At 48.4% G+C, this 10,723-nt stretch overlaps 1 protein-coding gene across 2 annotated transcripts in view; it reads left to right on the forward strand.

The window, feature by feature from the left end:
* Positions 1-9,501, forward strand: part of tle2b (TLE family member 2, transcriptional corepressor b) — a 16,731-nt gene extending 7,230 nt beyond the window's left edge. For both annotated transcript variants that reach the window (XM_076996672.1, XM_076996673.1), the window contains exons 6-16: positions 1,910-1,963; positions 2,854-3,018; positions 3,310-3,451; positions 3,672-3,841; positions 4,004-4,080; positions 6,770-7,019; positions 7,143-7,390; positions 7,512-7,659; positions 8,122-8,272; positions 8,363-8,439; positions 8,518-9,501. In XM_076996672.1, coding sequence (XP_076852787.1) covers positions 1,910-1,963; positions 2,854-3,018; positions 3,310-3,451; positions 3,672-3,841; positions 4,004-4,080; positions 6,770-7,019; positions 7,143-7,390; positions 7,512-7,659; positions 8,122-8,272; positions 8,363-8,439; positions 8,518-8,625 — 1,590 coding nt within the window. In that variant the 3' untranslated portion in view covers positions 8,626-9,501. The remainder of the gene's footprint in view (positions 1-1,909; positions 1,964-2,853; positions 3,019-3,309; positions 3,452-3,671; positions 3,842-4,003; positions 4,081-6,769; positions 7,020-7,142; positions 7,391-7,511; positions 7,660-8,121; positions 8,273-8,362; positions 8,440-8,517) is intronic.
* Positions 9,502-10,723: the final 1,222 nt, after the last annotated feature.

Below are 10,723 nucleotides of genomic sequence, written 5' to 3' on the forward strand. Positions count from 1 at the left end.
GACATCACGTACACGTCCCGTAGCGATGACATCACGTACGCGTCCCGTAGCGATGACATCACGGGACTTGCCCCTTGGTTTAATGAGCCCCTACAGGTAGGAAGCAAGGCTGCGTGGTTTGAAGCTCCCAGTGTTGAGTAGAGAATGAGCGAATGACTCTGTTCTCTACTGCAGAGTGACACAGGTGGTTGGATTAAAGCATGCTTGTACATGCAAACAAACACACATACACCCCACACACACACACACACACACACACACACAAGGGTCCGGTTTGGACCCCATCAGGCAGGGTGTAATTAGGTGATGTCACTGCGGGGTGATGTCAGTAAGAACATCAGACCATGATCACATCAAAGCCCTGTTGCCATGGAGACTAAGTGCCAGTGTTGTCACTCCCCCCCCCCCTTATTCCCAGAGATGGAAAGGAAGAGAAAGAGTGAGAGAGAGAGGAAGGGATGAATGTGTCTTTTGGAGTCATTTATAGTCACACAGAGAAGGGAAGGCACAGCAGAAGCTAACGTGTAGAGACGTATGCATGTCCGAGCGCCCCACACGGCGATGGAGCATCTGGCCAGAAGGTTGTGGACACCAGACCAAAGCACCTACGCGTGCTGGACATCTCATTGTCCAGCCTAGGCACCTCCCTCACGCTCGTGCCTGTAGCGGTGGACACTCGTCCAGGAAGCCTTCCCACAGGAGATCTGAAGGGTGCCTGTGAGAATCTGTGCGCGTTCAGTCAGCATTTGTGAGGTCAGCCGCCGATGTGGGTCGAGGCCCGGTGTGTGCGTGTTTCCTCATTCCTGACGCGTTCCCAGTGGGCTCAAGGTCAGGTCAGGGTCGGGTCGTATATAAGGGCCTTGCTTTCAGGACACGACCACGCCGCAGCAGGACAGGGAAACACAGCATGTGCTTGTGTGTCGTAGCATTACGTATTAGCCTTCACTGGAACTATGGATATTGGCTCAAACCCTAAAAAAGCCCCACACCACTATCCAGCTCCCAGTAAATCTTACTGGTGGTGCTATAAATTGTAGTTCATAGCATTCTTTCCTGCAACCCCAGACAAGACACAAGACGGAGGACCCGTCTGTACCGGTCCAGGGTCCAGTGCCGGTATGCTTTAAACCCCTCCCGCCAATCCCGAAGCCCGGCTCCTGTGCTGCTGTCCAGAACCCTGATGTCATTTTCTAGAACCCTGCAGTGAATGACGCAGCAGAGGACAGAGTTCTACGTCTCGCCTCCCCCAGGACTCGAGCTTGCGTGGTGTACCGCTGTGTGGCTGAAGTACTGATGCTTCTACACGTTTCCGTTTCACAATAATGGAACCGATAGCTTGACCAGGGCTGAAATTCCACAAATTGTCTTGTGGCATAGCAGGCGTCCTATGACAGTGTCACGTTTAGAGTCACATCACTCCTCAGAACAAGTGTTCGCTTGTGGAGTCTGCGTGACTTTGCATGATACGAGGGTGCGGCTCAAACACTTAAACCCAGTAATTAAGGGCGTCTAGGTACTGTGTGTGTGTGTGTGTGTGTGTGTGTGTGTGTGTGTGTGTGTGTGTGTGTGTGTGTGTGTGTGTGTGTGTGTGTGTGTGTGTGTGTACATGTATGTGTGTGTGTGTGTGTGTGTACATGTATGTGTGTGTGTGTGTGTGTGTGTGTGTGTACATGTATGTGTGTGTGTGTGTGTGTGTGTGTGTGTGTGTGTGTGTGTGTGTGTGTGTGTGTACATGTATGTGTGTGTGTGTGTGTGTGTGTGTACATGTATGTGTGTGTGTGTGTGTGTGTGTGTGTACATGTATGTGTGTGTGTGTGTGTGTGTGTGTGTGTGTGTGTGTACATGTATGTGTGTGTGTGTGTGTGTGTGTGTGTTTCACTAACTCTCCATCTCGATTTCTTGCTCTCAGGACAGCGAGGGAGAGAAGAGTGAGGACAACCTAGTGGTGGACGTCTCAAATGAGGTACACCACCACCTCCTAACTCTCTGGAGGTCTGTTTACTGTCAACACAAAGAAGTGTCTCTGACTGGACCCATACCAGCATCTCCACACAGTACTGAACAGGCCGCAGGGTTCAAATACCTGTTATATTCTTGACTATTTAAGGTCTAAAATTAATATATGCGCTCAAATTGTTAAAACTCCCAGATTCCCTCTGTGTTTGACTGCATACTCACTTTGCTCCTGAGAAACTACTGAGTCTGTTCTGTATAGTGATAAATAGAACGTTTTATTATGGTTAAGCACGTTACAATTCTCGTCTGACTCCTATTAGAGGCGTTCTCGGGCGGGTTAACGAGGCCGCGGTGTATCGCTCTCGGCACTCGGAGCTGCGCTATTAGCTTTGTCTGTGTTCTCCGCTCCTCCTTCCCCAAACTCCTCGCACGGCACCAAAGAATGTCTCCTCTCCTGAGTTCTGCCGTGCAGACACCAAACGCACAGGCGTGCAGACCCCCACCCCTCCCCCCGCGAGGGCTCCGCAGGCTTGCATAATAGATAAACATCGGGTGGAGGGTGGAGGGAGAGGGAGAGATTGGAAGACGGAGAGAGAGAGCGCGTGAGAGACTGAGAGAATGTGTGTGTGTGTGTGTGTGTGAGAGAGAGGGAGAGCTATTAAAAACCTGTTAATAATGCATGATATTTGAAACCTTATAGGTGGCCATTGCTTTAGCAGACAAAAGTCAGCTGTATGCTGGAAATAGAATTTATTGCATATTACTTTTTATTAGTACTGTCTACCTTAGCTTCCTCTAATTGAGTTTCTCTCACTCTCTCTGTCTCTCTCTCTGTCTCTCTCTCTGTCTCTCTCTCTGTCTCTCTCTCTGTCTCTCTCTCTTTCTCTTTGACTCCAGGATCCATCCTCTCCTGTGGGCAGTACCCCACATTCTCCTCATGGTAATGGCTTGGACAGAGTCCCCACCCTGAGGAAGGAACTGCCCCGGTCCCCGAGCCTGCCGTCTGCCCCCTCGCCTGTTGCCCCCAGCCCCCCGCTGGGCAAGGGCAAGGACCCAGCGCAGGTGTGGCCCAGCACCACCCCCCCCCACCATCACCTCCTGCCTGAGCTGCAGAAATCAGCCTCTCACTCACAGACCGACTTGGCAAAGATCACACGATTGTCTTCCAGTGGTCACCAGAAAAGAAAAGCTTTGATGGTCGTCCAAAAGAATTGCTGCTTTTCCCATCATCCTTTTGGTGTGCAGAGTTATTCTGTGGTGATGCTTCATGTGCGGATTGTCTCGTGACCACAGGCGAGTCGTGTTTCATGAAACGATCGTTTCATGCGGGACTTTTATTTTGCTCTTTTGCAGTCAGACAAATGCCAGTCTCCGTCCTCTAAGTCAGGCAGCAGTTCACCCTCCCACCGTGAGGCTCTTACTCCCGGTGCTCCTGGTCCAAGCACTTCCTGTCTGCGCATGGTCACCAAATCAGCCCCCTCAGCTGACCCTCTGGGTAAGAGAACACTGGTCCGACCTTCATCTGCATCTTCGTCCTCGTACGTATGCCGTGAGGTCTGGGGCAAATGTTGTGTTTGTATTTTAACAACTCGAGTTGTTAATATTGCCTTAGTCAGATTCTCCCTATACATAAAAGTAGGACCTATACATACATACGTGCAATTTGGCCTGGAGTTTTCCTGTCGTATTATCTGACTGTGTCTTTCTTCTCCCAGCTTTGCGCAGTCCTCTGTCCATGACCCCTGGCTCCTACCCCACCCATTTTGGGGTGGTGTCCCACGCCGGGCTCAACGGAGAGCTGGCCAGTCCGGGTGGCTTTGGGGGCTCACTGACCCTCTCGCCTCAAATCAGCACGGCGGCCAGCGCCTACACACGCAGCCCCATGGTGAATACACACACACACATACACACAAAGACATTGTTTACCGAGAGCCACTTGTTTTAACGTACTGCTTTGTATTGTGCCGACAGTCAGCAGACAATTGCACGGCCGTGTGTTAAGTGGTCGTCTCCTCTAAACTGTTGCACTTCTGCTCACGACCTACAGGTGGCGTATGAGTCCCGGTCACACATGAGGCCCGCGGGGCTGGCCTCCTCTCTGCCTGGCGCCAGTGGGGGCAAGCCGTGAGTGTCTACCTTTAAGGCTTTCTCCTAAACGCCCGTCCCTTTCGGGTCTTTTGGGGTATGGGGGGGCAACAGCTGTCCAAAAGCCATATTTGCCGCGTTTCTAATAGTCTTAATTAGCAATAGTCGATAATGCTAAAGCGGACATAAGTACTATGGAGTTGTCAGCCTGTTTCTGAGTGCAAACCTGCATGTGGATTAGACTGATTTAGGCTGTTGGACTGTAGACACAGGCAGCCACACCCACTCAGAAACATGCGCTCGGTGGACACATTGTGAACGTGCCTTCCCACAGTTCACATTTCATTCTCACACTTGCGGTAAACTGTAATTAGTTGTGCAGATGCACAAGCGCCCACATTTCGACCCCCCGAAACAAGGCAGCTCCTCTCCGGCACCTGCTGAAACCGTTTGCCATTTCAGATGCTTCACTGTCATAGTCACGGCTATGGTGTAATCGGGTTTGCGTCCCCGCTGAATCGCAGCTGCACTTTCCCTGTCTGGGTTACTCCATTCTCACTACACGAGCTGTGAAGTCCTGCCACGGCAGGGACACGTTACGGTCCCGCCTGCTTCCTGTTCGGTCCCGGAGGGCCTCACGTCTCGTGAGAGCTTGATAATTAGCTGATGAATCACGTTTTGTTTTTCACTGCAGGAAAAACTGCTAAAATTTGAATCCTGAGGTACAGGAATTGAGTAGTGCGTTTGTACGACACGATGCTTTTAAATGCCTCTCATCAGTGTGCAGGCGCACTTTCAAGCCAACTCCAAATAACTTCACCCACATCTGAATCTCCCACCGGCACTGGAGGGCTTTCAGAAATAGCACAGTGCATTCGTTATGTGGTGAGGAGCATTAAAAACTAGCTTGTGATTCATGTGATTCATTTGAATGAATCAAATACCAAGGCTGCCGTGAGACGGCACACGGCCGGCCGTAGCACTGGACCTCGTTATGAAGTGAATCTCTCTGTGAACCCGTGAGCTGCACGGATCGCTCCTGGTGACCCACGGTTGCTTTGTGAAAGGTGAGAAGCCGGATCTGTCCGAGTAGATGAAAGCATTTTCATAACGAAGCATCAGGGACTTTGGATTTAAATTCAAATAGCAATGTCACCCAATGAGCGCAAACATCCGAATCCTGTTATTAATTACACTTCATGCTAATAAGGCCATAGTCTTATGAAGATTTCTGGAGTGATTATATTGTACAACTTTGTCAGTTGGCTACTTACGTCTATATTTAAGAGGCATTGGTCATTGTTTGTCTAGTATGTAGTTACTAGTGTCTTTACCGTTATAAGCATGACAGTACTGACTATGGACTTAATCCCATCTGTCATAGTGATACATTCAAACTTCTCCTACTATTAGCAGATTATCATGGTTATCTTCAGACTGTGTTGAAAACAAGCAACCATTAAAATGAAATGAAAAATGTTTATTCTGTGCCATTTTAATAATTTCCCTTTTGTGTTATGGTCTATATCTCATTGAAGCATTCTCATATTCCCATGTATCAGTCGACCTGAACATCCTCTCTAAATGTGGCCTGTTAAAGAAGTTCTAAAAACGAGGCATTATGCTACAGTGATTTCACACAGCGATGGTGCCCTGAAACCACCCAGTGAAATGGCCGTTTCCATCATGACTTTAGCAGAGAGAATGAAGTCTGGGTCGGCCTGAAAATTCTCAACCCTTAAGAAGTGTTCGTTAAAAAGGAAGCGTAAATGTTCCTAAATTAGTTCCTACGGTGTTGCGGAAGAATGCAGACACACCAGCCAAAGTCTGAGCAGGACACCTCCATATTAGCTGTTTTAGCATTAAACTGAATGACATATGATGTCATCTGTTCCACTACTGAAACATTTTACAAGCCTCATCACCTCTAGTAAACATGAATGAGGGAAAGTCATGACAGATGGTTCATGTTTTAAAACTCGGAGGGTTATTTTCTCATATTAAAAGTTTTTTGTTGTCGGACTTTAAACTTTAGACTTTAAAAGGTTCTACTTGGATCTTGACAAATAGTATGTTATGAAAACGCAATGTTGCATGAGGCTTATTTAACAATGTTTGAAAAATGATGTATTCTGTTTATGTTCTTTGTTAGGATTCCAGGATTTAAGGTTTATTCTCAAGTTTCCTATGGTTCTTTAAACTACACTCAGTCTGCACAGAACAGAACAATGAAAAGTTCAACTACATACCTGTCCACTTTGTCTTTCTAATTATTCCCCTGTAGCCTTAACCAACCAGGCATTTTTATTCATGCCACATTTGCCGTTACATTTTTGAAGTGTCGCAGCAATAAAGAAACCTGGAAATGATTTGTATATAATGAAACTATTAGAACTCCTTTTTTGGAATTGTGTGTGCTCTGTCGCAGTTTCTGGAGAACATGTTTCTTGAATTATATTGTTAGATAAAGATATTCATGTCTTTCCTCATGCTGGCTTGGAATGTAATGTGCATCCTGTCCAAATTCTGCTGCAGAGGTCTGAGCTACAAAAAAAGGGAAAGAGAAAGTTCAAAAACGGCCTCTCTGGAGCGCACCTTTATTGTGTTGTGAAGGCTGTTTGATGAGATGATGAAAGCTTTTGTTTTCTCTTTTTCTTCATTCTCATCCCTTCATTCTTCCTTCCTTTTTTCTCTCTTCTTTCCTTTACCTGCCCCTCCCTCTCTCCAGGGCCTACTCGTTCCACGTTAGTGCGGACGGGCAGATGCAGCCGGTGCCCTTCCCCCCCGACGCCCTCCTGGGCCCTGGCATCCCGCGCCACGCCCGCCAGATCCACACCCTCAGCCACGGAGAGGTGGTGTGTGCCGTCACCATCAGCACCTCCACCCGGCACGTCTACACCGGGGGCAAAGGATGCGTCAAAGTCTGGGACATCAGCCAACCCGGCAGCAAGAGTCCCATGGCCCAACTGGACTGCCTGGTGAGATCGCCACTCCCTCACTCTCTGTAGATGTGAAACCTTTTGAAAAAGAACTACTTGGGTACAGCAGGTGAAAATGCAAAAAGAATAAAATCATATTTTCCTGTCTCTTCATCCAATCAGAACAGGGACAACTATATACGCTCATGCAAGCTCCTTCCAGATGGGCGGACCTTGATAGTGGGAGGGGAAGCCAGCACTCTGTCCATCTGGGACTTGGCCACGCCCACCCCCCGGATTAAGGCGGAGCTAACTTCCTCCGCTCCAGCGTGCTACGCGCTGGCCATCAGTCCAGACAACAAGGTCTGCTTCTCCTGCTGTAGTGACGGCAACATCGTCGTCTGGGACTTGCACAACCAGACGCTCGTCAGGTAGCCACGCACACCAGCTACACCATCAGAACGGCTGCACTTCAGCTAGAAATGTGGAGTCCTGTAACGGGATCATTTGTACGTGATTTTGTGCGTTGATCTTCGACGTCGTCCTCTGCAGGCAGTTCCAGGGCCACACGGATGGGGCCAGCTGTATCGACATCTCCAACGACGGGACCAAGCTGTGGACGGGGGGACTGGACAACACGGTGCGCTGCTGGGACCTGAGGGAGGGCAGACAGCTGCAGCAGCACGACTTCACCTCGCAGGTACTGCAGCACTGGAGGATCATGGGAAACTCTAGGCCCCGAGGCCCAAAGATCAGTTTTCAAAGACATCCTGAATTGCTTTAACACAGATGTTCAACTCGGGCCCTTCAATCAAAGTTCCAGTCCTGGATGTTGTAATCACTGCTAGCTGATTAAATAGTTAATCATTTTGCCACTTTATGATGGATGACTCCTGGGTAAAGGGAGTGTGGGAGAGTTGTACTACCTGGACCTTGAAGGCTGTGATTTGAATTGAAATGTTATATGATGTAAATTAACTTCCAGTGTCGAGGACGGGGTTCTGGATTTGAGATCCCAAGTTTGAATACTGTAATAACATGTAACTCAAAGCAGTATGGTTGTCAGCTCCATGTTTCTTGAATCACTGTTGTTTACCTCTCTGTCTGTGTCTGTGTGTGTGTGTGTGTGTGTGTGTGTGTGTGTGTGTGTGTGTGTGTGTAGATCTTCTCCCTGGGCTACTGTCCTACAGGAGAGTGGCTTGCCGTGGGCATGGAGAGCAGTAATGTAGAAGTGTTGCACGTCTCCAAACCAGACAAGTACCAGCTGCACCTCCATGAGAGCTGTGTGCTCTCACTCAAGTTTGCCTACTGCGGTACGACGGTGGCACGGCCACTTTCATGTCTAATACATGTACTAATGCTTGGTGCCACCCTAGACTTCTTCTGTATGTGCATTTCTACAGGCAAGTGGTTTGTGAGCACAGGGAAAGACAATCTGCTGAACGCATGGAGGACGCCGTACGGAGCCAGCATTTTCCAGGTGGGAGAGGGGAAATTTGCTTGGCCCAATCATCATATGAATGGTGGTCTGATATGTATTCTTCTGTACCCCCCCCAGTCCAAGGAATCCTCCTCCGTCCTGAGCTGCGATGTCTCCCCCGATGACAAGTACATTGTCACAGGCTCTGGAGATAAGAAAGCCACCGTGTACGAGGTGGTTTACTGAGCTGTGGACGGAGGGAAGGAGGAACGTGTGGAAAGAAGAAAGGATGAATGAAGGAAGAGGCACTACCAGGATTGCGATCGTGGCGGCTGCCGTGGGCAACCATGGGTACTCTTTCCAAACAGCATTTCACACCCCCTCTCACAGCCCCCATCCCGTCTCCTCTGGGGGAGAAAGAGAGGTTGTGAGAGACAGAGAGATGAAGGCGTGATGAAGAGAGGGAGGTGGGGGTGTAATTAGCACAGTCTCTAGAGGAAGAGCTCGGGTAGAGGAGAGAGGGAGCCCACCAGAGACGGCTAACACTTGGGGAGACTCGTCAACACAGATACCAGACAATCGATACACCATCCCACACTGACCATGGTAATGAGTTCAGTTCCTTCCCATTTAAACCAGTGACCGCAGAATGGGCAAACCATGGTCTAGGACTGGTTTGGGCTGGAGAAATCTGGCCAAGAAGTGGGTCCACATCCATGATGCATTGCTTTCCTGTAAACTCCAATGACATATTCTTATAGTAATTACCGGTTGAATTCTCTTTCCTGATTTTCGTTCCATCTCCCCTCGAGAGACTCCCACGGCGTCTAATGAAGACCAGGTTATATTTTCAGTGGGTCTCGTGTCGCAACCATCGAACAGCAGCGTTTTTCATTGTAACTGGACTATTTCAAACACATGCCACTTAAATCATACAGCTGTCATGAACTGAGCACAAGGCTCCTTGTGAATAATCTCAACATGAAAACTATTTTTATTCGTTAAAAAATAAAAATAAAAAATTACTGCTGACCACAGATTCCTACACCTACAGTGTTGAAGCGTATGTTTTAATTAGGTATAAAGCATGAAAATAGTTTAAACCAGGCGTACTCAACTAAATTTGTCCGCGGTCCAATTTTGGCAGATACCTGTGCCCTGAGGTCCGGTGCGGCGGGGGGTGGCGAACGTAAGTTGTTGAGCGGGGGGGGGGGGGGGGGGGGGGGGGTACGGTGCGCGAACGGTGGAGGTGTTTATACTTTCGCGAGCGTCACTGCAGTGTTCTCCGAAACGATAGGCATTTTGTCCGATACGATATGTGGTAGAAACACCCCCTCAAAACAGGGGAATGAACATTTACCTGACCAATTTTAATGTTGCTATATGTTTCAGGTTTGAAAAGTGCTGGAATTTAGGTTAAAGTACTTTAAAATGCTTGAAATTGTAACTACTTGGTTTCACAACAAATAGCTGTCTGACTGAATAGTTCTCTTGTATTAGGTTAACAAATACGAGCCTCTTGTAATTCCAGGACGAAACATGAGAGAACGTGAAGACGTGAAGATTGGGCGTTTTTTAAATAAACAACCATTAAATAATGTGATAAAAAAGCGAATTATTTCGAGTATATGTATAAATATTTAACTTAATTATGTTTAACATGCTGGGAAATATTGAAATGGACCTTGAAAGTGACGTACAAGTGCTTTAATTCCACCTTATAAAGGTGTATGAACCCTGAAAACGTGACTTTGTTCATTGCGCTGAAGCGCGGCGCAAAGTTACAAAATTCGAGAGATGCACGACCTCTCGAACCGACAGCGCGCGAGACACTCGCGCACACGCGGAGCCACAGCGATTACGTCATTTTCGCCGCGCGGACCCTCGCGCCGCTCGCGAAGCGTCAACCAGGCAGGCTTGTTGTAGAGCGGGGTGGCGAACGTAAGTTGTTGAGCGGGGGTGGCAAACGTAACACTCGTGACGGAGTGTTTTTTCAATAGCCCTGAAATAAATGCTACGGTTTTGTTTTGGTCCGTATCCAGTTAATCAGGAATGAGATTGGGTCCGGACAGGACTGCGTTCGGGTCCGGATCCGGACCGCGGTCCGCCAGTTGAGTACCCCTGGTTTAAACCATTACTTGTAACAATGGTATAGAAGTAAACCGTTCTTCCTGCAGCCAAACTCAGGTTGGTTTTAAGCCTTAGATGCCCCAAGATATACCCCTGCAGTACCCCTCCATTTTAAAGAGCTGTGGTTGCCCACTCAAAACTGTTATGTTTGAAGGAGGTATCTGAACAACCCATGCCCCACTAACCCTGCGGGGAGCATGATTTTGTTCTTTTT

The sequence above is a fragment of the Brachyhypopomus gauderio genome, unplaced genomic scaffold (assembly GCF_052324685.1).
Source record: "Brachyhypopomus gauderio isolate BG-103 unplaced genomic scaffold, BGAUD_0.2 sc799, whole genome shotgun sequence".
Classification (NCBI taxonomy): Eukaryota; Metazoa; Chordata; class Actinopteri; order Gymnotiformes; family Hypopomidae; genus Brachyhypopomus; species Brachyhypopomus gauderio.